The 25,446-nt window shown below is 38.7% G+C and overlaps 1 protein-coding gene across 3 annotated transcripts in view; it reads right to left on the reverse strand.

Annotated features, from left to right (window-relative positions):
• Positions 1-4,140: 4,140 nt before the first annotated feature.
• The window catches only part of ZCCHC2 (zinc finger CCHC-type containing 2), a 44,074-nt gene continuing 22,768 nt past the window's right edge, over positions 4,141-25,446 (reverse strand). Inside the window, exons 5-14 of one of the 3 annotated variants that reach the window (XM_042806749.1) lie at positions 24,716-24,828; positions 22,696-22,790; positions 19,252-19,335; positions 17,449-17,506; positions 14,626-14,761; positions 13,050-13,114; positions 12,153-12,247; positions 9,397-9,525; positions 7,190-8,698; positions 4,141-6,160 (exon numbers count right to left, since the gene is read on the reverse strand). In XM_042806749.1, coding sequence (XP_042662683.1) covers positions 6,093-6,160; positions 7,190-8,698; positions 9,397-9,525; positions 12,153-12,247; positions 13,050-13,114; positions 14,626-14,761; positions 17,449-17,506; positions 19,252-19,335; positions 22,696-22,790; positions 24,716-24,828 — 2,352 coding nt within the window. In that variant the 3' untranslated portion in view covers positions 4,141-6,092. Of the gene's footprint in view, positions 6,161-7,189; positions 8,699-9,396; positions 9,526-12,152; positions 12,248-13,049; positions 13,115-14,625; positions 14,765-17,448; positions 17,507-19,251; positions 19,336-22,695; positions 22,791-24,715; positions 24,829-25,446 lie in introns of all 3 variants that reach the window. The other 2 variants (XM_042806748.1, XM_042806751.1) reach the window with 2 other exon arrangements.

Raw genomic sequence — 25,446 nt, forward strand, 5'->3', positions numbered from 1 at the left:
GAGCTGTAAGAATTTCGAATGCAGTAAGATTTTAAATGTATTATTAGAATCTGTTCTAAGTCCACATAAATTAGCCTTATGTAGGTTGCTCAGAGTGCCCATCTCTGCTACATGTCTGATCTGGTCAGCTGCACTGTGGTGAAATGCAGAGTTCAGCTGGGTTTGTACCAAAAAGATGCAATCGCTTTTTGAAGTTCTTTGCTATGAAATGGATCTGAGCTGCATTAAGATATCGAGTGATGTGTGAAAAGTGTCTCATCTCAAATGTACCCCAATGCCTGTTGGTAATATTTTGGTTTTGCAGTTGCTTTCCCTTCCCCCCCCTCACACATTACTGATCTTTTCATACAGGATTTTTATTTCTTATGTTGACAGAGACCAGGATTTACGTGCTCAGTTTGAAATACCTAGAAATTCTTGTCAATATGCACCTCAGAGCTGATCTGGTCTTTAAGGAGCAATTAAAGCAAGTCCCGTGATTTTTTCAACCAGAAGCCTTGCCACTGCTAAGCTGTCTGCTCTTTTGCCGGGGCATGTGCATATCATGTTAAAAAAAATAAGAAAAAAAAAAGGGCATTTTGATAGCAACACAATTAATTTTACACATTATATTGACTACCCTACCTCGACATGCCATTAGTTTCATAACTGAGTTTCAGTCAAAACAAGAAAAAAACCTGAAGTTGTTGAAATTGCCACGGTTTAAACTTTCAAGTGACAATGATGTAAAATAAGACTATTTTAATGTAATATTTTATTGTGTATAATACTATTTTTTCTAAGGAGTCTCTAACCAGTACTTTAATATCAAACTTAAATGGTAAATAAGTGTTTTAGGCAACAATCCCCATCTTTCCTTTTTCATGCCAATCAGCACCATAGGAGTTAAGAATTAACTCTCTATTGGTCATCAACATCCTCTGTCTCAGGCAAAACTACACTTACGAAGTCAATAAAAAAATGGCTATTTTAGGTCAAAAGGGGAGTTCTAACACGAATGCACTACTGGTTAAGATACAGCTATTCTATCCTTTTACCAAGTTCAGCAATTTCTTTTTTCAGTCTGTGCTTCTGTACATTGTTTTATTGACCCGTTCATACAACAGTGACCCTTTACACTAGTTGGGGAGTATGTATCATTAAAATAATGAGTTTATTATGGTCCGCCTCTTGGGCAACATGTTCCCGAGCATGAGATATTCCAGATAAGTATCCAATCTGTGGACCTTACGACTAAGTAGAGAGAGATAAATAAGAGACATTATCCTGACAGATAACCAGACTCCCCCAGGCATTTTTCTAGTTTGCATAAAAAACCTATATGGTCCTCAGAAAGCATTCCTCACCGTATGAATACAAGTATCTAGAACCATTTTAATACTCAGTAATCCTTAAGACACAGTTTTCACATTTCACTGCAATTCTCTAGGTCTTCAATGTTCACCATGAGACCTGGGCTGTTTTAGCTCTAGATACTTAATACTTCAGATATGCATTTAGCATGCTTATTTTTTTGAGACACAAGAATTAGTATGATCTTCATGTAAGAAAGTATGTAAACATAAGGAAACTGTACAGAAACTAACACTACAAAATCACAAGTCAAAGAAATCCCCCAAATAAGCTTACTTTGATGACACTAAGATGGTAAAATCAAATAAAACCCAAGTATCTCATATAGCACCTCAGAAGTTCCCGTATCTTCAACTGGTAGAGTTCTGCTGCCACCTATTGTGAAGATGAACTTAAGAGACTAATTTCTCTGCTAGGTGACTTATCTGCAAGGATTATCACTTGTCTTTCCCTGTTCTTTTTTGTTTTCGTTTGGTTTGTTTTGTTTTTTTAATTAACAGTACTTTCTTCCTAAATATCTGTGACAGTTCATTGCTGGGGATGGGATGCAGGCATAGGTGGGCTTTCAGCCTGACCAAATACAGCTGTTTGCACATTTTGATCTCTAAGCTACTCGCATATACAGCAACGTACAGAACTCGACTGTCTGCAGAGGTCAGCTCGAAGGCTGGATCAAAACTGGAACCCTGTTTCCCAACCCTGATTAGCAGCCGAGGCATGCAACAGCCACGGCAGAGGGGCCGCACGCTCTCCCTGCGGTAACGCTTTGAGGTGTGCTGTCCCTTCCTCCCTTGTTAAGGAGCACAGGAGTGGAGGTTAGTACCTGGAGCCTGTCCACGTAACCAAGACAGCACTTGAGCCCTAGTATAAACTCCGGACTATGCCTTTAGGACACCACTTCTTCCTCCTCCCAAGCACAAGTGCAATCCATGTACCCTTTATATATACTGCGTCTAATTCTAGCAGCTGCAGTTCCAAGCCCTGAGCAGGAAGCACCGCTGCCCAAGGCTGCTTTTTCCTGCGTGCAGAATTTAGCCAAACTTACTTCAGGAGAGCAGCTGCGGGAGGCCCGTGTCAGCACACCTCGAGAGGCAGAGCCATGAGCAACACTGGGACGAATTATGATGGTACTTCCATCCCTCTACAACTCAAGCAGCTTGGCACCGGTCAAGTTTCGCAGTTCTCAGCGCACCTTTCCCTTTCCATCTACCTTGGCATGACACCCTCTGTTCCTTCCCCTCTCCAGTAGTACCGGTGAAGGCAAGACCTAGGCATCAGGCCAGCATTGCCCTCCTAAGGTCTCCGAGCTGGGAGCATGAGGCCACCTGTTCACTCGTAAGCAAGCAGCGGGCATCATCGTGCTCCCCTCGTGCTCTCACCTTTCCCATCCTGCCCGTCCCTGCCTCATCATTCGTTCTTTCTTCTGGCTCTAGGAACCAAATGGTTTGTAGAAACAATAGGTTTCCATCCGCAGCAACCCTGCAGCAGGCAGTACAAACGAGGAGCAGCGCCGTACTCTGGAGTCACTCCGGGACAGGTTGGGTAGCTGCTCAGGCCAAGCAGCCAGCGGCAGTTTCGCGTTTATTTTTTAGGGATTCAACTGGTTCCCAAGGCACTCGATGGGAAAGAGCAGCGCCCTCTTGAACTGCAGGGGTAGTTGAACCCGGTCGCTCAGACAGTAGTGGTGCAGCCAGAGGGGATGGTTAGGTGTGAGTGCTGCTAGGTCTCCAGCAAAACAAGCGTCAGAAGAGTGAGGGATTTTATCCTGTTCGCTGTGCCCAATGGTATGCATTTTTAAATTGATAGATTCAACCAGGACCTATTAAAAGTCAGGGGTGTTTGCAGCAAGGAGGCAAACAAGATTATCAACAACTCAGGTGGCACAGCACATGGCAGACTGCATTTTCAGAGTAGTATGCTAATTCAGAATTTCCATGGACAGGTATATGCACTCCCTTGCATCCAGGGAAGGGACAGAAGACACTTGCAGAAATGGGAGCTGCGCGATGTCTGAACCTGGGTTCAATACCCCCCCATTATCATGGGAGTTCCCTGAGGAAAAGAGGTTGGGTTCATTGGCAACTTTGAGCCTTCTCATCCCATTAGTTGGTTTCTCAGGAAGGAGGTTGCTCTGGGGAATAAGCTGGGATAAAGATCTAAGATAGCCTGTGGTCCTCAGCTCTGCAGATAAGCTGCTGCTAAGCAGCAGGAATGGGCAGCAGTGTCTGGACAGTAAAGTGAGGTGACGGAGTAATTAGTACCCTTCACTTTCTTCAGAACTACCCCAGCACATTCGGGTACTACATCCATACCAGACCCCGGAGCTGTAATCTGCACATCTCAGCTTCCTCCCTACTGCCAGCAACTCCTGTTGTCCTTCCATCTATTTTAGCAGATGGAAGAAAGATCTCGCTTTCCAGTTACTACATGACTAGCACACACGTTATTTGCAATGCAGTCAAAAAAAGCGTATTTAAACTGGGTTTTAGCCCAAATCCAGAAGCCATCAGAAGGCAAGACAGGCTTATCTGTTCTGAAGGACCTTAGGTCAAAGTCCTGGGTCTATCGCACAAGGTCAGCCTCTTTCTCCCAAGAGATCTATTTTAAAGCAGTTTAAAACAAGGGACAGTATCCTGACTTCAGATACAAGACTGACCTTACCTCAAGTCAAATATTCTCAGCTTTGTCTTAACAGTGAGATATTCCAACCAAATGGGAATTGGATTGCCAAAATCTTTCACGATCCCATCCCTTTACCAGTGATAAAGGACAGTACTTGCACACAGGTACTTTTTTTTTTCATTTTTTTATTGCTGTTAATTCAAGGAAAAAGGTTGCATAAAATCCAATCTCTTCTAGAAATATAAGTGACCTTTCCAGTACATTTCAAATATCAAAGTATATGGTAAACATACAAATAAAGAGAAGGTAACATACCTCCTATTTACAGTACAGTATTTTAAATCATAAAATAAGTTCCATAAAGTACAACTGGCAGGTAATTCACAATACAAGTCCATTGGTGGTTTAACACCCTCACTTCAACTCAGACGCAGTTCATTCATTTCAAGTGGTCCAAAAATACCCAGATCAAATAAAAATTTTAATCAAAATAATTTTCATTTACTACTTAAACTTTTTTTTTTTTTTTTAAATTAAAGCTTTCATCTACCTCCCTCCCCATTCCCCCCCCTCCAAGAAAAAAGTTTCAAAATGTACACTGGTGCTATAAATATAAATGCTACCTATGAAGAAATGTAGTAATCAAGCTTTTTTTTCTTCAAGTTTTTTGTTTGTTTAGCAATTTATTAGACGGCTGAACCAAAGATTGATTTTATTTCATCCCTCTACCGGACACCAGGTCTGATTGTAAGAAAAAACATTTCTGCCATGAACTGTGAGGAATGCCAAACCCTATGGATATACAGTGGTAGTTGTTCATCGGTGTTGAATGCAGCAGTCAAAAAATACACTCATCTTCCAGATAACCTCAGTGCACTTTAGGAAATCAAATATTACCTGGAAGCAATTTAGTACATATATTGGCTTTTAAAAATAAAATAAAAAATACAGCAGCATTAAACTTACTTACTCGTGATACTGACATGATTAATACCATCTTAACACTCACTTCAGTCTTTCACATTATACCGTAATTACGCATAGTGGTAAATTGTTATAAAATAGTGACTTTGCTATTTGGTAGACAGGTTCTAATACTAATACCTGACTATTCTGTAGAAAACCATAGCTTTTGTTCAGTCTGAAATAAAACATTTACATTCTAAGTACAATGCAACACTGTAATAGTTCAGGAAAAAAATATTCAATCAAGTAACGTTCATTCTGTGTTGACACGATGTAGAATAGCTTTAAAAAAGGAAAAAATGCTGTCAACTTTCATTACAAATGCAAACACACTGAGTACAACATTCATACCATTTTTTTCACCTTTGTCAGTAAACATACAGGCTAAAAAGCTACAATGGAAGAAAAATCTGTCAATTTAAGCTCGTTCAATTTTCTAAATCTGTTCCAGTCAGTCCACACAGTTTCGGCCCCTTCCTGCTCTATGTATTTTCATTTATTTGGGACTCTCAAGATCTGTGTCTACGTATTATTACCAGATATAGTACACATACAGCATTTTGTGTTCCTTTGGACTCTCCTAATAGGACGTTTAAACATCTCCCCTCAATTCATGAGCAATAATTTGGAGTAAGGGCAGGGTCTGTATGAACTGCTAAACACTCATGCAAGTCCAACGAATCCACGTGGACAAAGAGGGAAAGAAAATAAAACAGCAGCATAAGGAGACCAGGGAGGGAGGGAAGAAGACTGTGGTGGGGGAACATGACCAAGTTTCTTCTTTCACCATATGGCTGCTCCACCAGTGATGTCAGAGGTCAGAGGACTTTTTTTTTTTTTGTTAAAAAAATGCAGTAAACATTGCACATGTCTCAAGTCTTCAGTGCAAAAGCATGGTTCGAATGCTCTTTTTGATTGTTTGGCCGTGTGTTTGAATTACATGCATTACGCAAGCCTTTTGTAGAACCAGGAGGAGACCAGGGACTCAGCTTTCTTCTTTTGTATGGAACAGAGGTGCAAAAGCAATGAAAAATTCCAAAAGAATAGAGAACCGGGAATGTCCCAAAACACAAGACCACCCTCCCACCCTCCCCCACACACCTTCCCCCAATTTCCCAAGCTTCAGTTTAAGTAGGCAATGTTTACTTGTTTCAGTCTGCAGAATCCAAGGTATCATTGGAAGGGGGAGGGGGAGGTGCGTATCTCAGTCTGTAAGTGCCTAAAACAGGAAAGAGAACTACTAAGTCACTGCTCACAATTAAAATGGATTACAAAACCACTACAAGGTATCAAAATGGACATGCTCTTCAAAAGGCACTATCATCCTCCAGTCCTTTTAAAGTAGGTCCTAAGATTTTATACTATTTTCTCTCGTCTGCTTGCCACAACTCTAAGTTTAAAAAATACATAGACCGTAGATAGAGGACTTTACCTTTACTGGAACAAAGCAAAGAAAAGACAACCCCTGTCAAGGTTCATCTTTCCTGTTCCAGTCTGACCAAACAAGTGAAGTCGGAATGGGCACAGGCCAAGAGTGAAAAATAGTTTATGCTCTATGCAAACACTGCATTTTCCCCGTTATTCTGGGTGGAGAGAGAAATGGCATACAAGACTGAAGCCATTTCTTTGATTTTTAGTTCCAATTGGTTTCTGCCTTTTCGTTGCAACTTGTTGGAAAAGTTAAAGCATGTTTCATTTATGTACGGCATGATGGGGCACACAAGGATGGCTGCTAGCGCAAAGGTAAGCTTTAGAAAAGTTAAATTATCAGATGGCCAGACTGTTGGGTTTTTTTTTTTAATTTCTCACAAGTTTTAAGAATCCAAGTTTGTATGATAGACAGTAATTGATATCGTCCACTTTTTGCCAATGAATTACCTCCAAAAAAAACCACTGAATAGGAACGGAAAAAAATTGAAACAGCATGCAAGTCTCAACATAATGCCAAAACCAAACCAGTGAAAAAAGAATGACCATTTAGGACTGATATAGTTTGACTTCTCAGCTCCGAATCATACCCGTTTTCAACTTCACACTGCGAACCCCATTCCCTTGCACTGTTCTACAAAATTTTCAGGCAGAGATAAGATACTTTGCAGTTTTAGAGCAGGTCACTAGTGCACAACCATTTACACAAAACATACACACGCACGCACACCTTTCTGCAAGACCAGAAACAGCACATTCAGAAAGGTAAAGAGAAACTGCTAAACTCAAAAGCAAGTCCGCTGGGAGTTATCATGATTACCTTGTTGACTGGCCTCCATGGATGACTGCTTACAGTCCTGCGCATAGTGTCCACTTACACCACAATTGTAACATGAAACGTTCCCATTCTTCTTGGGTCCCGACCCATTTGTGTTGGCAACTACGTTAGGTGCTGGATATACAGGATAGAACCTCCCAAATCCTGCCATCTGCTGCATACCATAGTTGGCTTGGCTCCCCATCACTGGGTCATGCATAAGCCCATTTGCATATGGAGACTGAGGCAGGAAGAAAGGAAGTTGTGATCCATTGCTTTGATGTGCTTGATTGAGGTAGCTGCCATTGCAAAGTGATGGCAGAGTGAAGAAAGATGGAACTCTGTAGACTTGTCCATGAAGTGGGTTATGATAAAAATAACTATTAATCTGAAGGCTTCCATTGGTCCCACAGCTACACCTACGTCCGCAAGAACCGCAAGGACCAGATCCCAGCTGCTGCGGAGGTAACAATGTCCCGTTAGTGTTATTATTTCCAACAGCATTTATGTAGGATGTGCTGTCACTCTGTGCAGTGCTGTGTGTTAAAGCAGGGCTTGGGCTAGGGGCAGGGCCTGGCGTGTGTGTAGGTATTGCAGGAGGAACAGTGGACTGGACCTGGCCAACACCTAAACCAGCTGACTGAGGTGGTGAGGAAGTTGCTACAGTGTTTAGCACGTTTGTATTCTGGTTGGGCAACACACTGGTAGCATGAGGACTGCCAGGCAAAGTGTATGAAGCTGGTGGAGGTGGTGGTGCTGCTGTGGAGAGACCAGCTGCTGGAAGAACTACCTTTAGATTGGTAGGCTGAGGGATTGCTCCTGGGTTTCCCTCAATGTGAGGCACCATTTGATTCAGTCCTACCACCTGGGATGCAGGTTTTGTGATGGGATCTGTAGTAGGAACTGGGGATCCTGGGAAACTACCTGGATTGTGGACTGGGATAAAGGCAGTATTTGGTGATCCAATACTTAAGTTTCCTGCCGGCTGCTGTGGTCCATTAACTGTGCAACTTTCCGATGATCCCTGTGGAGAGGGCATTTTCAACCTATGTATTGCCAAATGCAAAGCAGGACTACCAGGCTGGACAGAATGTGGAAGGAAAGTGGATGGGACTGGCAAAGGGGAAGCCATCAGCTCAAGGCGTTTCTCAGGTTCACCAGAGGTCACTGGGCCCATTCCACCAGGAGGTGAATTTGCAGACTCTCTCGCTGGCGAGACAGCAACAGGCGTGGTAACAAGCATTCCCATTGTTTTACCATCTGCAGATATGGGTGGCGGGACAACTGCTTCAGGCTTTTGGGCAGCGCTGTGCATCACACAGTGTAAGGCAGGCATGAAGGAAATATGCTGAAACTTTGCATTCAGAGGATCTTCTGAAAGGCTTCCGTTTTCATTATTCACTGAAGAGATCTGAGCAGATGATTTGTTCATATTTGATGAACTGACAGCACTGTAGCCTGTAAACCTGGTTGTATTTTGATTCCCAGAGTCCTCAGAATTGCTGTCTGTATCTGTGGAGACAAAAGCATGTCAGAAGAACAAATCTGAAACAATATAGTCATGCCCTGGACTGTTACCCATGAAGAACTTCTCAAGTTTGATGCCATAAATGACAGTTAATGTCTTCCCAAACTGTAACAACTTTGAGATGATTTTCACTCATCCAAATCAAGCTAGGTCAATCTCCATCACCTGCCTATATCAAACTGCCCAACCAGTTGCTGTGTCTTTGACTTCTGTATATCCGCGAGCGTGAAGAGGAGGACACAGACCGAATTAGGAATTTGCATCTACCTAAGAAGACGTTAACACAGCTTACTCAAATTTGGAAGGAGTGGCAAATGAAACTGTCAACACAAAAAGAAAGGCCCCTCAGACATGCCACATGTAATCAACATAAAACCAGTCCCTTACACGCCACAGTTTTTCCCATTACTGTCCTGCTGAAATTTCCCAAGACAGCTACGCCACTGAGGTCAGAAAATTAGTACCTGTATGTACTAATCTAAAACTCAGTGGTATTTAAACAGTCCTGATATTTGCTAGAAGCCTTCAAACCATAGCCATGAAACTCACAAAGCAAAACGTGTTCTGTGGATAGTTCAGAAATAAAAGCAGCTAATAAAACTGAGCAATGAATTCAAATTAATAAAAGAAAGAGACTAGTCTAGGAATAAAGACATTCATGCACATTCTCCATAAATACAACCTCTGTCTTTTTCTTCTTCACTATCAAAGCTTTCCCTCCCATCATGTCGTGGACTAGAAGGAGAACTGTAACTTTCAGATGATGTTTCTCCACACGTATCATGACCAGATCCAGCATCCAAATTCAGATCTAAAAATAAAAATTGGCATTTGTATTTTTAATCTCAGTATATGGAAATAAGGTTATTTTGGTTTGCTGACATCTCATGCTAGTTTAGATTGTTGTTGGTTCCTACTTAATTACATCTGTTCCCCATATTTCTAGCATTCCCACTCCCGGGATTCAGGACTAGTCTTGTCCCTAAATTAGTGATGACTGAAACCATGGTGTTGAAGAAGGTGACACTGAAAATTGATATTTATGCAGAGTAGTGGAAAGAATGATCATCCTTAATAAATTCTGTGATGCTTCTACCAAACTGTGCTACAGTAATAATTTCCTCTGAATGATAGCGATCAAACATTTCCATTCAAAGAGATGCAATACTCCTTGGTCATACTAGCAAAGGCAGAAAGCTAACTCAAGGGGCAACATCAAAATACACCTTTTTACAAATCACCTCTTCCAGAACAGGCTTTAAGAAAACTGTATCAACAAAACCTGTTTAAAGAAAAAGTGGTGAACTAAAAACCTATTAAATTGTTTTCTAAATTCTGAATAGGATTATGAGAAACATTTGTTGGAAACCAGTTTTCAGGGTGGGTTCAGATTCTACTAGTGAAATCAAGTAGATAGCTAGGATGGTCTGGCTTTCAAATTCAGCCTCAGAGGAAAAGGAGCAAGACAGATGTACCCTCTCTCAGAATGTATGCCAGACATGAGCTTCAAGGAAACCTCAACTCCCAAAACCTCAGTTGGCTCCAAGACAAAAGTCAGAACACCATTATTTATTTTAATAATTCTAATAAATTATTATTTTATTTATGAATTATTAATGAATTTATTATTGCTACTGCAACTTTAACAGGTTGGAATAAGTCATCAAGAAGCTGCCTTAATGCTTCAATTCTCAAAATTATTTCCTGGATTAAACCTGTAATTGGTCAAATTATTTTAACAAGTGTTTTGAATATCTAATATAACACAGAGCAGCAAGCAACACTGACACATCACTAAAAGCAAGAGTCTAAAGTGCTAGTCACAAAGTATCAAGTCTTCAAAGTTACCAGTGTAACTAACCAATGCCTTAGAAAAGCTAAAATAGGGAGGAAAAAATGGAAGAAAATATGATGCAGTTAAGAGCTACAGACTCAAAACAGAGCATTTCAAATCAAGCCTGGATATATAAAGCTAGGCAGACATTCAGAGACTGCAACATGATTTTTTTCTTTATGCTATGTCTCCAACAGGGTATCTCAAAAGACATTTTTATGTTTGTACGCAAATGCACAGGTAGAAAGCTCATCTCTGAACAGGACTTAATTGCTTCCAGCCTCTGTGGGTTGCAGTTTCTTCCTGAAGCAGCCTGAACTAGCCAGCTCTATCAGGCAGGCAGTTTCACATCTGCAGAACAGTGGATGATGAGCAGACAGCACTCCTATGGCAAAGCATTCCCTTTTTAACTTTGCACTGCGTCACACAAAACTGCACCACCCCTTGAAGTGATCGTCAGTTCATAAAAGCTCAGTGTGTTTTATCTGACAAGAGCAGCAGTCAATCAGAAATGTAGGCAGCAAAGCTGTCCTGTAGAGTATGTTTTCTGCTCGTACAGCCCTTAGCTACAGCTTTCTAAAACTGTCATGTTTTTGCTAAGTTTCTGAATTGTACATTTTTAAAGTTTTAGTCAAATACTGCTTGTAGAAGGTAACAAAAACTGCCCATAAAACACACGACAATAACTTCGAATGGGATCTACCTGGAACTCTAACAGGTGAGAAGCGGTGAGAAAAAAGAACGTTATCTTAATGAAGACTGTACCCCAGGTGGAAGCAAGAGCAAGACAAAGCACTTTGTAAGAGTCCTTTCAACTACTTAGCCAAATAGGTGGTGTAGAAAAAGACAAATTCTTTGTCAACTTTCTGTCATGAGAACTAAGCATAAGAAAGGCAAGGCTGCAACTGATACTGGGAGCTTATAAAACATCAAGATGGCAAAGTCAATGGGTAACACAGCCCTTCAGAAATTCGTAATAAATCTTGTGAGACTCAACTTACTAAAGGCACACAAATGTCATTTAGTCTTATAACTGACTGATGTACCCAAGTCTTAGCCTAGACACTATATTTTGCTGGACTACCCAAACTTGAAAACCCTGTTAGGTCAGCATACAGGGTTCTGTGTTGCAGCTCAACAGGCACTTCGTTTACACACTACAGTTCATCAACGCTTTGCACCAGACAGCTTTTATACATGTTCCTCATGGGCCATTCCACATCAGTTGATGAAAACTAGTGAGCTGCAAAGAGAACACCAGTGACAAGAAGGCAGACCTCCACAGCTCAGACAGCTACATTTCATACAGAAGCAGCCCAACAGTTTCTCCAACTACTGCTCCACCTAAGGCAACTAGGGAGACTTTACTAAGTGTTTTTCCAGTTAGGCATGAAAAGAGACACACCCTAAGCAATTGCACACAGAAGACTGAGTCTAGCATGTTCTACACAGCAAGTCAAAGTACTGACTAGACAGCCAACATGCTGACTCGCACCAAAACAGATTTCAGACTTGTGAACTTCCATTTACAGCAGAACAATGAGTAAGTCAGCAAAGCTGGAAATTCTGTTTCTTATCAACAGCTTGGGAAAAAAACATCTTACCTTTTGCTGTCCCTGTACGGATGTGCTGTGATGCTGCAACTCTAACTCCATTAGTCCTGTTATTCAACCGGCAGTCAGTTTTCTTTGCTTTCTCCCTGCGTAAATAATTTGCATGGTTTTTTTTTTTTCCAAATGTGTGGGCACAAATAACCAACTATGAATGAACACAAAATGCCACTGCAAACAAAGGCAGTGACTCCAAGCCAGAAATGTGTATTTAATAGCTATAACAACAAATGGAGATAATAAATAGGTAAAGGCTGTTAGTGCAATATACCAGGAACTAAACTGCAAGCAGTGTTACTAAAGACTATGAATAAAGATGTAAAAAAGAAAACACACACAAAAAAGGGAACAGCTGATATACTAAAGTAGTCTTTGAAAGTTGATGTGTGTAATGCAGCCATACCCCAGGGCATAAAAGCATCTGGCTACAGAGTAACAAAATGACAGAAAGTCAACCTAGAAGTAGGCAGAGTATTAGATAATGGTAAAACATTTCAGCAAGTTACCACCCACTGTGTAACGTTACAGGTTGCTGTCAATCCTTATTTGATTTCCAGTGTTTTCTGGACAGCTTTAACACCTTTTAACTTTCCAATAAATATAAAGGGAAAAAACGAAATTCAGTATTGGTTAAGAACCTACTTCTGCTCCTTCATCTTTTTGCTAAATGACTACTGATATTTTGAGAAATGAATGAATACCATTACATTCTACTTTTCAAGTTACTTCTTTTCGGAAGATAAAATAAGGATTTTTATGTAGACTGTCTTCACACTATGCCAGGTCTTGCTCCACAATAGCAAAACAAAGCACCTAATTGATTGTAGACTCTGATTATCAGAATGAATGCATTACACTGTTTCTGGACTACTGGTTACATTGGCAACCTACTTTTCCAGCTGTGGCTTTCCTTTCTTCTTGCTTACTGTAGACAGGCTTCGTTTTTCTGCTGTATGCTAGACAGAAAATACAAAGACACCAGTCAAACAACAGAATTTGCATCATGAAAGCCAACAAAAAACCCGTTTTAGAATGACAAGTCCGTAAGTCCAAGACTAGTGTGCTCACAGGTGCTATAACCATACAAAAAGCTACGTGTACCGTGCATCTAGGCCTTTAGAATAATGCATCTTGTGTTTATGCCATTATCAGCAAAACACTCAGCAAATTACTACCTGTAAATATTCTGAAAATATCAAATTACTGTTTGCATGCTGTCTTTCCTCTTGAGAATAAAACCAAATGTGTTTCATCAGATACCTGCTAAAAAGGATAATCACAAGGCTTAAGGGACTACAGAATGTATTGATTTATGTGGAATTATTTGATGGTTGAGGGGTGGGAAGTACATGTGGCAAATTATTTTTACATAGTGACAAAGCAGGTAGCCAGCCTTAAACTGGAGGTTGCTGCTAAACTAAACTCTAGAATACAACACAGAAGCACATGAGAAAAAACAGAACATTTGCATAATTCTTTAAGTATACTCTTACTAGCTGCTAATAGCTCATATTTGGCAAATGGGTAGAATTTATGAAAACTCAGAAATAGTATCTCTGTACAAATACAATGTATTTGGACATCCTTTAAATACAGGGTAGGCTTTCCTCTGCTTTAGTACATTATTTTTTTTCTTGTCTCAAGTTTGCAGTATTTCAAGCCCTGATGCAGTCTACCATTTCAAATTTAGAAGCAAATCTCAATTCATTACCCTGCTTTGCAAAGTAAGGAAACTGTTTATGTTTTGCTTGCTATTCTCCACATAATACTCAATAGCCAAATTCTGTATGTAGAATAAGAATAGTATTAAGCAATTCTAACATTCAAGGTTTTTTCAGATGAAAGCACTGAGCAACCTTCCTTCTCCCAGTTTCAACAGATGATTTTATTTATAAGTAATTATTCTTCTCAACTACACTCACACCAAAATTGACCATTGAAGAGACACAAATCTCACAAAAAGTATATATGAATTTAGCTATTAGCATTTTTCAACAATGATTAATACTTAAGTTACTTAGACAATGCGGATAAGATAGAAAGATTATCTATCCCATTGTTCCTACTGTAGCACCAATACAGTTTAGTTATTAATACAGATTCTTGTTTGTTCCTTGCAATAACATAGAAATTCCCCAGGCATTCTGAAATTCTCTCTGATGACAATGTTACAGTAACAGGAAAATGTCTGATTAGAAATGAACATTAGACTTTTCTGATTACTTATATCCTACTGGGAAATTTTATTTACAAATTCATAAACAAAATATGCAACTTTATAAGACAGTGGTAAGTAATTATGAGGCTTCTTCTAAGCAAGATAAGTGAATAGCAACTTGAACTTCGACACTTGTTCGTACAATTTTAGCAGGTCTCTTCATCTTTTAAAGCCAAATCTAATTATGTGTAGTGGACAGTCTTTTCAAGTGTCTCAGAATATTGCTTTAAAGAAAAAACAGCAACGCACCTGGTCAAGTAGGTTTGTACAGTGCTCAGGGTGCTGCTGGACAATACAGCTTTTTCTTCTCCAGTCCATTACCCCATTTTGCTCAGAGTGCTGCATGTTAAGGCTATCCAGTGAAGAACATTTTGCACTGCTAGTGTTGCTGAAAGGAAAAAACAAAAGTTATGCTGATGTGAACGAACCTGCAGGCTTTTCTTGCCAACATACACATTTGTATCATGTTGGGAAACCATGGTGTTTTGCTTTCATAAAAACCTAAAAATTCTCAAGATATTTAAAATATGTAAATTACAGGAGTTCTTGTGCTCTGAAGTTGTATTAGTGATCTGAATATAATTGGAGCTCCTCTTTCATTTGTCTACTATAATTTGACACAAAATTCAGAGCAACAGAATTTGTACAAAACAGTACTTGAGAGAAAAGTTTCCATAGATATTTCTGCACACAAAGTCTTTCCGTTTTCTTTTTTCGTAGCAGATGTGGGGTAATTTTCCAGATAGAAATGTATTCTGAATTAATCTTCTTTCTTCCTTATCATTAACGACAAAGCTGGAATTACTTTGTAATCCCTATTTCACAATTCATGTGACATTTAAGAAAAGGAGTGCATGGCTACTTACAGATCATACTGCAGCTGTGTTTGTCTGAATTTCAAAGTAGTTGTCTTGCTTTATATTTTTACCTTCATGATTGCTAGTTTTGAGTAGTGCTTGGAAACCAGGATTGCTAGTTTTGAGTGCTGGGAAAAGGGAGTTGCATTTGACATTTACTTTGGACCTTATAACGCCTTTCACTGAAGCTTCTCTTAACAGCAGCTGGTCAGAAGCAATATTTAACTAGGTTGGAGAGCATTGGTCAACAAAGACTGCTAGAAAAACAGTCAGAGTTCTGACAAAGTCAGTAGGGCACATGAACCTACAAACTTTTCAGCTATCATACAGTACCACGCCCTACTACTGACCAGATAAAGAAAAAAAGTTAACACTTTAAAATTCTTATCAAAATACTTATGCTGGTAATTGAAACTGCCTTTTAATATAGGGCTGCTGGCAAGCTGCTTCATTAAGGTTACTGCAATATGAAACGTTACTCAGTTCCCAGAATGGCAGAAATCTAGCTCACTCCGAAGCACAAGACATGCTGATGTTCCAGCAGCTACTTACCAAATACCTCTGGAAATAAGTGCTCAAACTACTTAAAAGATGTACAATAGAATATTAAAAAAATAGTTTAAGAAAATGGTGAGAACCCAAGAAGGTCCCAAAGCAGAGACATGAGCCCCGAACTGCAGAGATATAAGCAAGGTCACTTCAGAAACTTCTGCTGAATGGAGTTAAGTGAATCTGCTGCCAAATTTGCAGTCAGTTCATGTAAACTGTGATGCTACTAAATTTTTTTATTTCATATGTCTGATCTCATTCCCACCAGTGGATTTCTGGACCTTTTCAAGAGTAAGGCTGCCATACTGCATAAAAACAAAAAAGGTAGACAGATGTAATGTCCAAATTTTCCTGAAATGTACCAATGCTATTTGAGATGAACTGCTCTTGACTCTAGACAGTTTTATACATATTTAAAATAGAAAAGCTTCATTCAGTGCCATTTCTTTAGAATCTGTAAATAGCAGGCACATATTTTGAGACAGACACATAACGCAAACAGGAGAGGACTAACAGACCTCTAGCAGTCAAGTAATAAAAGCGCTTTCCCCTCATAAATAAACAGAAAATAAAAGCTAGCAAAAGGAGTTTGAGGAAAGGTCTGTCCCTGTCTTTCCTAGCTGAAAGATAGATCTTAACCCACAGTCAGCTTTAGTGTACTTTATTACACAGTGAATAAGACAATTTTATTAATAACTATACGCTAATAAGTTTGGATCCCACTCTTACAACTTCACAGTAGGCTGTATATCCACTGGTATAATCAGAGATTTTGTCAAGATGACATTCTTTTCTTGAAGAAATGTAAGTTGAGAGGAAGTAGGAGGGTTAAAAAACAAAACTGAAACATAAGAATCTTGCCTGTGAACCTTAACCCACACTGGTTTGTGCTATGTTTACATTCTCTTTAGCGTAATTCCAGGTAAATCTCAGGGCCCACCCCCCCAAGATAAATATATACACATAAAACAACACAGAACAAAACCGTAAACCACAATAAATTTTGTATCCACTTTTTCTCTTAATATAGTTGAAGTATTGAACAACTATGTGCAAACATATTCAAAGTTTCTGGTCAAAATACCTTAATGGGTGAATTCACATTACATACTTCATATATCTGAAAGCATATATAAACTACTTTAATATGGTTAAAAAGTACTTCCACTTACAATGGACAGAAAACAAGATATACATGCCTTTGCTACTAGGCAAGGGAAAGAACGGACTACTGTCTCCTATAAGGTCATCTCTGAAGCTACTGAGGAAAAGCCCAAAATCGACAGCACTGGAAATTTTCAGTATATGCATGGGAGTGTGTGCACGTGGAAAAAATACATGAAATAAAAATGTATGTTACTCAGCTAATAAACACAAATCAAAACATCAACTTAAGTAGTGAAGATTCACAAAATTTGGGAAAGAAGAGAGTTCCAAATGATCTAGGCCTACAGATTTAGAAACAGGATCTTTAATCTGTATTAGAAAAATATTTCTAAGTTAATAATGCTTCCCTCCAACAACAAAAAAATAAACCAAGAACACTATTTCAATCAAACAAAAAACCCATAAACAACCTTTAATCTGGAGGGAAACACATACTCTCAAAGTGCTAACAAGTGAAGTTCACAAATGTAGCATGGTCACATTACATCCTAGTACCTACTTGGCAACAGGAGTTTTTCCATTATGTTTCTTGTGAATTGCGGTGTGTTGCAATACATCTGGAAAAAAATAAACAAAGCATAATTTCAACAGCAATTCCTATTTCCTCTTTCAGATCAATCCCACAAATTCATCTTTCCATCACTACCAGACATTTAGCAGAAGCCATCTCTTTAATATGCTAGGCTTAATTTACAGTGCTGAAATTAACAGATGTTGAGTAGAGGACAGATCAGATTGTACAGACAGTATAATCAAGACTCTTTACCTTCCACTTCACAGAAGAATCAAACAGAAAAATGGGAACTACAACAACTGTTTGTTTGCTCACCTCTACATTTGATCATAAGAACTAAATGCGTGACTGAATATCACCCAGTTTGAAAAGATAGAGAAAGAAGAAAGGATTCAGTCAGAAAAGTACAGAATTTTATAATTTTTCTGAACTGCTAAAATTCGCCTCAAAACTACGTCACACATTCCCAACAGTGAATGAAGACAAGCCTTACACAGAAGTACTGAATTCTGAACCTCAAAATTCACTACGTAAGTAAAGCTTTACAAATTACATTTGACAAAGATAGATACTGCCTCAAACAAGAAACAAGAACTTCAGAGACATGGTCTATCCTTTTATTTAATGCAACAATTAAATTCTAACAAAAGCAACTTTTCTTAATTCCAGATGTTGATGATCTTAGCCTTCTTCGTAGCTATCGTTTTGCCTGAACTCTTCCCAATGCTATACATAAATTCAAATTATGATTTGAAAAAAAAAGTATTTTTTTTAAAAAAAACAGTTTTTAAACTTCTAGTAGAACTTCACTAAAACAGCACAAAAGGTGTTCTGAAATGCATTTGCAGTTTCATCAGGTGAACAGATTTTTTTTTTTAAGGACAGTATCTAAACCACCATTTGAACAATTTCCAATTATATTGTAAATTTACTTGATGCATTTTGAACTCTAAAGAACATGGTAATGATTTTTTTTAAATAAGAAAAAGCTGTCTCAACTGCATGTGTGAATTACTGACTGCACATAAGACCAACTGCAAGCTTCTTATTAGTTATTAATGTGTAGCAAGGTAAGAATGGTGTCATCCTGTGAAAGCTAGTGTAAGTGTTCAGTGGACCATGTTCACCTATCAGTCCCATTTCTCATCCTTTCCACCTCCCAGAAGCTTACACTTGTTTGCTATCAAAACCAATGCACAACTGGCTTGCCATTCCTTCCCGAATGAAATTACTGGCCAGTCACTAGGCTGCTGCTTTCACATGTGAACTGGGTTTGAGGTATTTGGAAAACACCAGCTGTAATCAATACTCACTACAGTCCCAAACAGTCCTTATTAACAGAGTATAAAAGCAGCACACATTAAGAGTAAGAAGTGTAAAACTTGAACATCCTTTTTGCGTAAAACTAAAAAAGCTAGACAGATTTGGCACATTTAATGAAAAACAGTCTGCTACTCTTGAAATGCTACACTCTACTTCAAACCCTGGTAATTGAAGAATAGGTAAAGACATCAAAAGCTACAAACAATCTTGGCTCAAGTAAATTGTTGCTCAACACAGGTGTGAAGTTCTGCCTCTGAGCTGTCTATGAGCACTCCCACACCTCAAATTATATAGTAACCTCCTAAGGAAGCTGCTGAAAGTATACAAAAATGTCTCATTTACATAGCAGATTTCATTCAGATCTCTTAGATTTGTACCAATGAAGAAATCAGTCAACTGTATGATTTCCAGAACTGGGTGTGGTAGAATTTCTCAGAGAAGAACCACCTTTGAGTACACAACTACCTTCCTCCTGACTTGAAGCTTCTGAACTGTCCTCCTTGAAGTGTTCTGGTGCCTTAACCGTCTTCAAAGAGGGTTGTAAGTTACCTGCAGAGAATAAAGTTCACGTAGTAACTTTATAGATCTTGAACAACTAGACAGCTCCTGAATGCTTGCACTAAACTGGAAGCCAGGGAAATGGAAGACTGAACTTACTGGTTTGCATGTGGCAACAATTTGAACACTGTCTCCATCTCCAGGAGTAAAGGCTTTATGGAGTTATTTTATTTTGAAGAAAAGAGTGTGCAAAACAATTTTAAAGCTATGGTACAATTTCAAAAGGTTGGGATTGTGATTATAGTATTAGAAATATTCCTATTATCCTGCACTTCAGATTTTTTTTTTAATAATCCTTTTGTGTTACAGCAGGAAATCGGAGGAGACCAGCAATAGTTACTCCAATTCTTCTGCAACAAGTTACACTCCTCCATTGTCAAATCATTCACCTGCCAAGAGACCTAATTTGAGCTGAAGTCTTCTAGTGCCCTTAACACAGTCTTCGCACACCATTTTTGCCTTTTTATGCCAGACGGGATGGAAAAATAAGTGGCAATAATATTAACAGTTTTGTTGAAAAAATACCATTGTCATGCTCTGAAAAAGGACTTAGCTTGGTAATGAATCTAATGCTAGGAGTCTACTCTTTCCCTCTCAAAAAGTTCCAAGTTAGTGCAGGTAAAAGCATCTGAAAGCTGTTGCTCAAGAGCTTGAAACACTAATAGCAAGTTCCTTCTTAATATTGTCTACATTGAAGATACTAAGTCCCCAGAGATCATGCTCTAATAATGTCTGTTGGAATCAAGTGTCTACTCCGACCTGAAAAAGTGTCCAAAATAACAGATGTTACGAACCAGGAGGGAGCTAATTGATTTCCTCTTTAATGGAACCATGGCAGCGTAATTACGCTCACTGAACATATTATTCAATGTGAGATCCCAACTATTATTTAAGGTATAAAGATCCTTCACTGAACACAGGATCTATTTCCACATAGGTTTTACTAAAACCATATCCTCCAAAAAGAGGGAATATTTTTGTATTTCAATGAAGAGATATTTTTATCCCGGCTGTAAAAAGCGACTGAAGACCAATTTAAGCCGCAAATGCTTTGTCTGCCAATTAGTTCTGCACATCCGATTTGAGAACTATGAGATTTTTTTCCTAAAGATACACTTCCGCCTCCTCTCCCAACACTGTTACCACATTCAAAATATGCTACCACGGGCTAACCTGCAATTGCAAGTATTAGTAGGATTCCAGGAATCCCAAACAGGAAATCTAGAAAAACACAGAGGCCACCAATAAAAAAAAAGAAACTCATAAGCCACTTAATTGCCATGATTTTGTCAATAAACATGGTGAGTACTTTTGTCTTAGTAGAGCTTCTATTAGCCTGCACCATAGGAAACATGATTGTGAACTACCCCAGAGAAGTCATCCAGTCCCTCTTCTCAAAAATAACTATGCTTAAATTCATCGCTTTGTCTTCACCAAGCTTTTTCTTTATATCTAAGTCAATGTCAGGGTCCTGAAACACACCAGTGGGCTTTGCAACCTCTTCCCCTGCCCTCCCCAGGGCTTCACCTGCCTGTGCGCAAGATCCAATCTGATACAGTGCAGTTTTGCAATTTTGGGTGAGACCATTGAGAAAAGAACTGGCCGTGGCCTCACCTGGGGCCTCCATCCTTTGGCTTGGGAGCCACGGCTGAGCTCAGGCCCTTGTCTGGATCACACTGCAGCCATGCCTGTGCCTGGCCACATACCTCCCTGAGCCTGTTCTTAACCCTGATCTACTGACTTGTTTTTCTGTCTTGACCGCAGACTGGCCTCACTGCTTTGGACCTGTCTGGTAATCACCAGATTCTTGCTTGTCCCTGGTCCTAATCTTCTTCATAGCAAGTTAAACCCAGTGCTCTTTGTCTTATCCACCAGAGAGAACAGATCATCCTCTTTACATTATGACTCTTTGGTATTTGAAGACTTAAGTCATCTTCCATTGGAGTTTTTCCTCCTCTTTGCCAAACAATTAAATTTCTCATCCTATCTGCCATGCATTCTAGATCTGACAAATCCTTGTGAACTTTCATGTACCCAATTATTTATTTATTATTATAAAAGTTATCTCCTATTGATGATCACATTATAATCTGCACGACTTCCTGCAGAATTTACATTTGTGCATCTTACCCTTCTGATCTACCTACCCAGTCAAATCTATCGAGATGGAAGCTCTCAATGAGTCTTTTTCAGACCATTTACAATTATAATCATGTACAAGAATGCATTTACAAGTCTTTCCCACCTAGATGTAGTCTACAGACTAAAATATGCATACCCTGTGCAGTGTGCCTATCGTTAACATCAATCTTTCTGGACTTTGGAAACTATCTCCTCCTCATGCAGTCTTTCAGTACAACAGAGTTGTCAGAATTTTCACAGCAGTAAAAATTCCAGCCAGTTTCATAACCACCCTGGACCTCATTAGCTTAACATTTTCATGAAACTGCCATGTAAGTATGTCCTAAGTGTTACTAAAAAAAAAGTCACAAAGTGACCTACAGCTTCTACCCTAATCACAATGCCTCTTCTCATCATGTAAAAAATACACGTCACAGATCACACATCACATTTCAAATGAAAGCCAGCCATCTTCCCTCTATTTTCTTCCAAGCACATATGAGCAGTCTGAAAACTCCAACTTATTTAGTTCCTTACTAAGATCATCTGTAACTTCTGAGGCAGTGGACTCACAGTCAGTGCCTTAACTGTTATGGTGGATAACATGCACTGAAAGAAGAAAAGATTCAACAGCAACAAAGACCACATCTCAATGCATCCATACAGAGAAGCTAAGCTTAGGTCGCACAAGCAATTTGTAATACTCAAGTAGGTAAGAGGCCCACCAAAGAAATCTCTGCAATGCAGATGCTCTGAACAAGATCCTCTGTCTTCTGAAATCAGGGCCATCCCAAAACAAATGCATCCAAAATGAATCTTAGTTCAAATATCAAGACAATCGCTTCATTTACAATAGAATCCAAATAAAAAACAGATGTGATTTTTTTGGGCTAGCTCAAGCTTTTTGTTCCAAAGTTGAAGATTTCTTAAAAGGAAAAAGTCCCAAACTGTTGCACATACTCAATTCATAATTACCTATTTTAATAGCATGATGGTACAGAGGAGAAGAAAGAAAGAAAAGAACACAAGCTGACGCTGCATAACATGTTCCCACTGTCAAAAGCATGAGTATCTGCTGAAGCAACTATTCATTGGCAGGGAGTTCAAATACAACCAGTGGAATACAATGTCACATGAAAGCATAATTATAAAACTGTAATTAGGCATGACAGGAAGAGTAGCTTTTCATAGACTTTTTGTTATATAAAACAGTATTAGGATATTTCTTACTGTGAGTGTGCAAAGATTCTGATGAAATTGATTGGAAGAAGTTGTATACTCTCTGATTCTGCAGAAAAGCTTGCGATGTATTTGAAAATAGCTGCCTGAAATTTAAGTGAGAGTTTGTTAAACTGTAAGTAATATTCCATAGGAAGAATACAAAAATTTACTGCAATACCATTTAAGAGCAAAGGAGGCAGTTCTTAAGAAGTACAAACACTTCAAACTGCATGCTAAATGCTACTTTTGAGCTTTGTCGTTCAGTGCTAGTATAAGGCCAGAGCACAGCCAGTACAAGAATTTGGTATGATGAATTTTTTAGCAACTAAAATGTATGTGCTTTTGAGCCATTCCAATTCAAACATTTTAGACACCTGTAACATTTTATCAGAGAGGAGTTTGGACTGAGTCAAAAAGCACTGAACCTTAACTTTTTTTTTTCCCACTGAAAACACATTTAATTTCCCAAAACAATGCATCTCTTCCTTAAAATACACTTATTTGGTTAAATGCAAAGTTGAATTTACCTATAATGTCACTATTTGAGTTTCATAATTATCTCCAAGAGCAAAGGGTGGGAGTCCTAATATTACTCTGCACTGGTCTGAGTCTGTTCCCAGGAGGTCAGTAACAAATTCTATTAGCTTCAGACAAGAAAATAGGCCAATAACAAATGGTTTTTACATCCCATACCAAGTTTTCAGTTATTGCTTGCCAGGAAACACCACCCAGTTCTATTTGTTTGGAGGAGGGTTGGGGGAGAGCAATTTTTGGCTGTTGAGCACATACTTAAGACCCCCAAATAAGTATATATTTATGCTAAACTGACACTGTAAGAAAATGAAATTTGTATACAGTAATGATATTATCAAGAGATTACTCATAGCATTCCAGTATAGTCACAACATAACTTGCAAATTGTGATTACAGTTCCATGCTATAACATGGCTGGATATGTTCAGAGGTTATCCTCAAACCGAATCTCTTGGGTTTGTAATTACTGTGCAGTGAGGCTTCACAACCTTTCTGTATTACAATACATTCTCAGGAGTCAACCTCTATTTAACAGGTTTGTTCACTTAAACCCAGAATGTTTATTAGCCAAAACTGTTTGCACAGATTAAAGTTTCTGGCTTGACAATCAAGCCAATAAAGACAGACAAAAAATATAACAGATCAAAACAAAACAAAACGGGGAAGGGCGAGGTTGAGGCACACAGCAACTCCACATCTTCTTTAGCTAAGCTATTAAGAGAAAACCCAAAGGTCTGATATGCTTGGACCCACAGTATGTTCTCAGCAGGAGCTTGAAAAGCAGTGTCTGATTCTTCAACAAGTCCCCTAACTCGAGAGACACTGCCTAACCTGATGAATAATTGAAGTTGTTTTGAACAAAGTTGAACAACCCTGACAGAAAAGAACAAACATAACAAGATACTTGTAGCAACAAAAAGAACAGAGTGTCACACCAAATTCATAGTGCTCTTCTGAGTTACAGGATTTGACCAGCATATCCCACATCCCAGCAAGCATTCTCTCATCACTAAATAGTAGGTTATGAGGTATGGGCCATTTCCTTCAAAATGTGTGAGCTACATTTAATTTTATATACCTGCTTTACTACTACTGTTTATCCTTTCCAAATTCCATTCTGTCTTTCACTCTCTCCTGTTAGAAAATTAGAACATACACTCTCAGAGTTACTGTTTCTAGTGTTTCTAAACATTCTCTTGTATAAGGGAGGCAAGACTCTCATAGAAGTGCCAATCATTGATATACAATGCTGCTCAGGACAAATATTTTCATAACTGTATGATTACTTCTAAAGAAGTAATCTATTAAAGTTTAGTAAGAGTCTCAATTTAAAGAAAAAAGACAGCGTCAAGAGTATCTACTTCATCACTGCCTTCCCATTTTCCTCACAAATTGTGTTTAGGCAGCAGAATTTCCACTGTCCCTAGAAGTCATCTAGTTTGATTTTAATCACTTTTCACATGATGCATTTCAGCTTATTTGCTAAAATATTTACCTGATTATGGGCTCAAGATCCGCATGCCTTCGTTCTTCCCTCTTCTGAAAACCCTGATTTAGTGCTCTTAAAATAGTCTTGTCAAATGCTTCAGAAGATAGTTCCTTTGGAAGCTGAGACGAAGTTTATGAAAAATTAGTAGTTGACATTTTAAAGACTATTTTTTCACCACAAGTCTTTATACCTTTGAGTATCAACAAGAAATTCTATTGTGCTAGTTTGAGTAAGGTAATTTACAGACCAAAGGTATAATAAATCATCATAATTTAGTTCTGCTAGAGAAACACTTTGCTGTAAATACTCAAATCAAATCCAGGTGTAAGATGGCTGAAAGCTCCATTTGAAAGAACTACCTTCAGAAATTTACCAATACTATGTTATTTTCCAGAGTAATTCACAGCCTTTTTAAATTTATTTCTTTAAATCTTTTTACACACAGAAAGCAGGTCTGAAAATAACATAAAAAGTTACAAGGGAGAACTGAATACACTGTACTTAGTACCATCACTTAGCTATATTAAATTATTTAAAAGAAACAGGAACAGAAAGGAGATTGGTTCAGTTACATAATACCCTAGACATCAGTGGGCAATATTGAGATTAATCAATAGCAAGTCCTTCTCCAGTTGCTATTAACACTGAAACTTGTTACGAAAATTCATTATAACTGTTTCCAGTGCCAGTATTACAAAATGACGTCTTCTGATGTTCTAGTTCAGAAGGAAAAATTC

The sequence above is a fragment of the Tyto alba genome, unplaced genomic scaffold (assembly GCF_018691265.1).
Source record: "Tyto alba isolate M040663 unplaced genomic scaffold, T.alba_DEE_v4.0 Super-Scaffold_48, whole genome shotgun sequence".
Taxonomy (NCBI): domain Eukaryota; kingdom Metazoa; phylum Chordata; class Aves; order Strigiformes; family Tytonidae; genus Tyto; species Tyto alba.